The sequence below is a fragment of the Alligator sinensis genome, unplaced genomic scaffold, assembly GCF_000455745.1.
Source record: "Alligator sinensis unplaced genomic scaffold, ASM45574v1 scaffold250_1, whole genome shotgun sequence".
NCBI classification, from domain to species: Eukaryota; Metazoa; Chordata; order Crocodylia; family Alligatoridae; genus Alligator; species Alligator sinensis.
The window spans coordinates 3727803-3730571 of record NW_005841888.1 but is presented as its reverse complement, the minus strand read 5'-3'; the positions used below and the strand labels follow the sequence as shown (position 1 = coordinate 3730571).

The 2769-nt window shown below is 44.4% G+C and overlaps 1 protein-coding gene and 1 long non-coding RNA gene across 3 annotated transcripts in view; one reads left to right on the top strand and one right to left on the bottom strand.

Moving 5' to 3' along the window:
• The window catches only part of DNAAF4 (dynein axonemal assembly factor 4), a 17362-nt gene extending 15634 nt beyond the window's left edge, over positions 1 to 1728 (top strand). For both annotated transcript variants that reach the window (XM_006017964.2, XM_006017965.2), the window contains exon 9: positions 1025 to 1728. In XM_006017964.2, the coding sequence (XP_006018026.1) occupies positions 1025 to 1140 (116 nt within the window). In that variant the 3' untranslated portion in view covers positions 1141 to 1728. The remainder of the gene's footprint in view (positions 1 to 1024) is intronic.
• Positions 1 to 2265, bottom strand: part of LOC112549279 — a 12242-nt gene extending 9977 nt beyond the window's left edge. Inside the window, exon 1 of the long non-coding RNA XR_003092662.1 lies at positions 1737 to 2265. This is a non-coding gene — a long non-coding RNA (uncharacterized LOC112549279). The remainder of the gene's footprint in view (positions 1 to 1736) is intronic.
• Between the last annotated feature and the right edge of the window lie 504 nt (positions 2266 to 2769).

Genomic DNA, 2769 nt, shown 5'->3' with positions numbered 1-2769 from the left:
GCCAGGTGCCGCTCGGGACTGACGGGCGCAGGCAGAGGGAAAATGCAGCTAAGCCCTTGACGCTCCGGCCAGGCTCGTCCCATCTCGAGTGGCACACAGCTCCGCCGCCGCTTCTGCTGGCCAGTGCCGACTTGGCCGGGCTCCTCCCATCCCCAGTAGCATGTGGGAAGCCAGCTTCAGCTGCATGTTGCTCCGGATGGGACAGACCCACCTGGGTCAGCACCAGCCAGCAGAAGTGGCAGTGGAGCCGTGTGCCGCTTGGGACTGACCAGCGCAGGTAGGGGGAAAGTGCAGCTGAGCCCCTGCTCCTCTTGCTGGGCTCATCCTGAGGTTCATTTCATGTTTGTAAAATGCTTGGAGAACCCCACATAAATGCACTGCATAGAAATGCAAAATATATTTTGACTTATTTGGTTGGCACCTTGGGCTGAGATTCTCAAGGCTGAGTCAAAAGGCCAACTTCCATTAAAATGAATGGGATTTAAAGGGCTCCAAAACTTTTATGACAACTTTGTAACATGCCTATCTACCCCTTTTTGCAAATCTCAGCCATAGTTTGGAAGCTCAGCCAAAGAACATAAGAGCATAAAAAGTGCCATGCTTGGTCAGCCCCACAGTCCATCTAGCTCAGTATCCTGTCCTGAACAGTGGCAGAGGTGGATGCTATAGAGGGAGAGTGTTGAACTGGTTTAGACCCATTTCATTGTCACTTCCTGCAACTTCATTGGTGTCAAAGGTCACGTGACATCACTTCCTGATGTGATACCACTTCCTGTGAGGTCTTTGAATATGGCTCGCTGGGTGATAAAAAGTTCATGATCTGGCCCCACATTAAAAAAGGTTGGACACCCCTGGTATAGTTTAAGTTAAAGGTAACATTGTTTTGATCCATATCGCCTTCTGAAATTGAACCCTTTACCTTGATGTGCATATATCTAAGATATAGTTTCTTTCAACTAGCTGGTAAAAACTATTAATGCTCTAAGCAACAAAATGTATAATGTGCTTGCTCTATTACTGTTAGGTCTCCAGGATTATGAAGCTGCTCTCAAAATTGATCCTACAAATGAGCTTGTAGCACAAGATGCCGAGAAGATTCGGCATATAATTCAAGGAACTCAACGACAACAAGATTCTTAAGCAAACCATCATACTGATTCCAGACTTTATTATTAAGCAGGACTAAGGAAAAATGGTGATTCAAATTCTGCCTGAGCCAGCGAAGGCAGAAACTGCTTTGTTGCTATATTTATCCCAATGATAAGACTGGGTAAAAAACAGGTACACTTCATAAGAGTTGTTATACATTTAGTAAATATAGCAATAAGAGAAATGATAACATGCATTTAATTTTTCTTACCCATTTTCCAGTTCTGTATTTGTTTCCCTTTATGTTCTGTTATTCAGGTCAGACAATATTTCATAGTTTTCTGTAGTTAATTTTACACATATAGCTAACTAAATTAGGTATCTGTTGGGAAATTTCTAGCATGGGTAAAACAACTTCTGTAGTTATTCTTGGTCAGCATTGTTACCTGTGTTTATAGGAATGTGCTAATGTAAATAGAGTCATTAGCAAACTTATAAAATGAGAAACTTTCTAGTGAAAAATATTTTTCATAGGACTGGAAATTTGTTTTCACATTGTATATAAGATTACAAAAAAATTAAAAACATGCTATTAAAAAATGTTTTCTGACTTGGGTGCTGTGAAGTTAAGCCACAAAATAAATTACCTGAATTTTTACAGCTGTCAAGCATTTGTATCTCCTACTAACATTGTCAGCGTGCCTGTCCTGGGTACCTGTTTCTCTTGTAGCTCCCCCAATTCCCACCTGCCACGACTTGATCTAAATGCAAATTTGGAGGGGGAGGAAGAGGTGTTAGACACCAACACCGCGGTAAGGAACACGCTGGCCAGATCTTAGTCCAGAGTGCTTTATTATTATTAGCCTGTGATGCTCTCTCTCTCTCGGAACATTAGTCAACAAGGAGATTGCCACGTGGGTCCTTGCTGTCTGTCTCCACCGGTAAGGACTACTGGTTAATTGGATGATCAGCCGCTAATTGCCTTGTTAGCAGCTGATTAACACCGACACCGGAATTCCCCGGCTGCGGCGCGTGCCGGCATGCGAAGCACGGCTTAGTCGGTTTCACTTTCTCTCCTCTCAGTCTCCCTTCACCGTCCGGTGAGGGATCGGGGTTACTGTGTCTGCACGGCAGGATCGGGTGCTCCCTCACCCTCTCTCTCTCTCTCTCTCTCTCCTCTTCTCGGAGAGGGGGGTGTATCGATTTCCCCCCCCCCAAATCCCTTCGTTGTCGAGGAGTGCGTCCCTGTCTCCTGGACTCTCTCAGGATTCCTCGCTGCAGGCCTCTCTCTCGTTCCTCTCAATGGGTAAGTGTCCAAAGGCAACCTTGGGAAGTTTCCTCCCCCTCTTTATTTCTCTTTCCTGGGTCCTCATTGGCTGCCTGGGGGATTACATTTCCCATTTCCCGGATGTTCTCATCTCCGGCAGCTGCTACCCCATCTTAGTAACGGAGTCGCAGCTGCGATGCTGTTACAAACATCAATAAGATTTTGTTTAGTGTTTTGCATCCCTGAAAATCCGGTCATCTGTTTGGGTGCATGAGTTCAGGCATCCCATTTAAAAATCCTTGCTCTGGGGTATTAATGTAGTCCTTATAAAAGCAATATATTTTTTTAATGTTAAGTAACATGCATTACATGTCTCTAACCCATTTAAAAAGCTTTGTCATTTGTTAATTGAC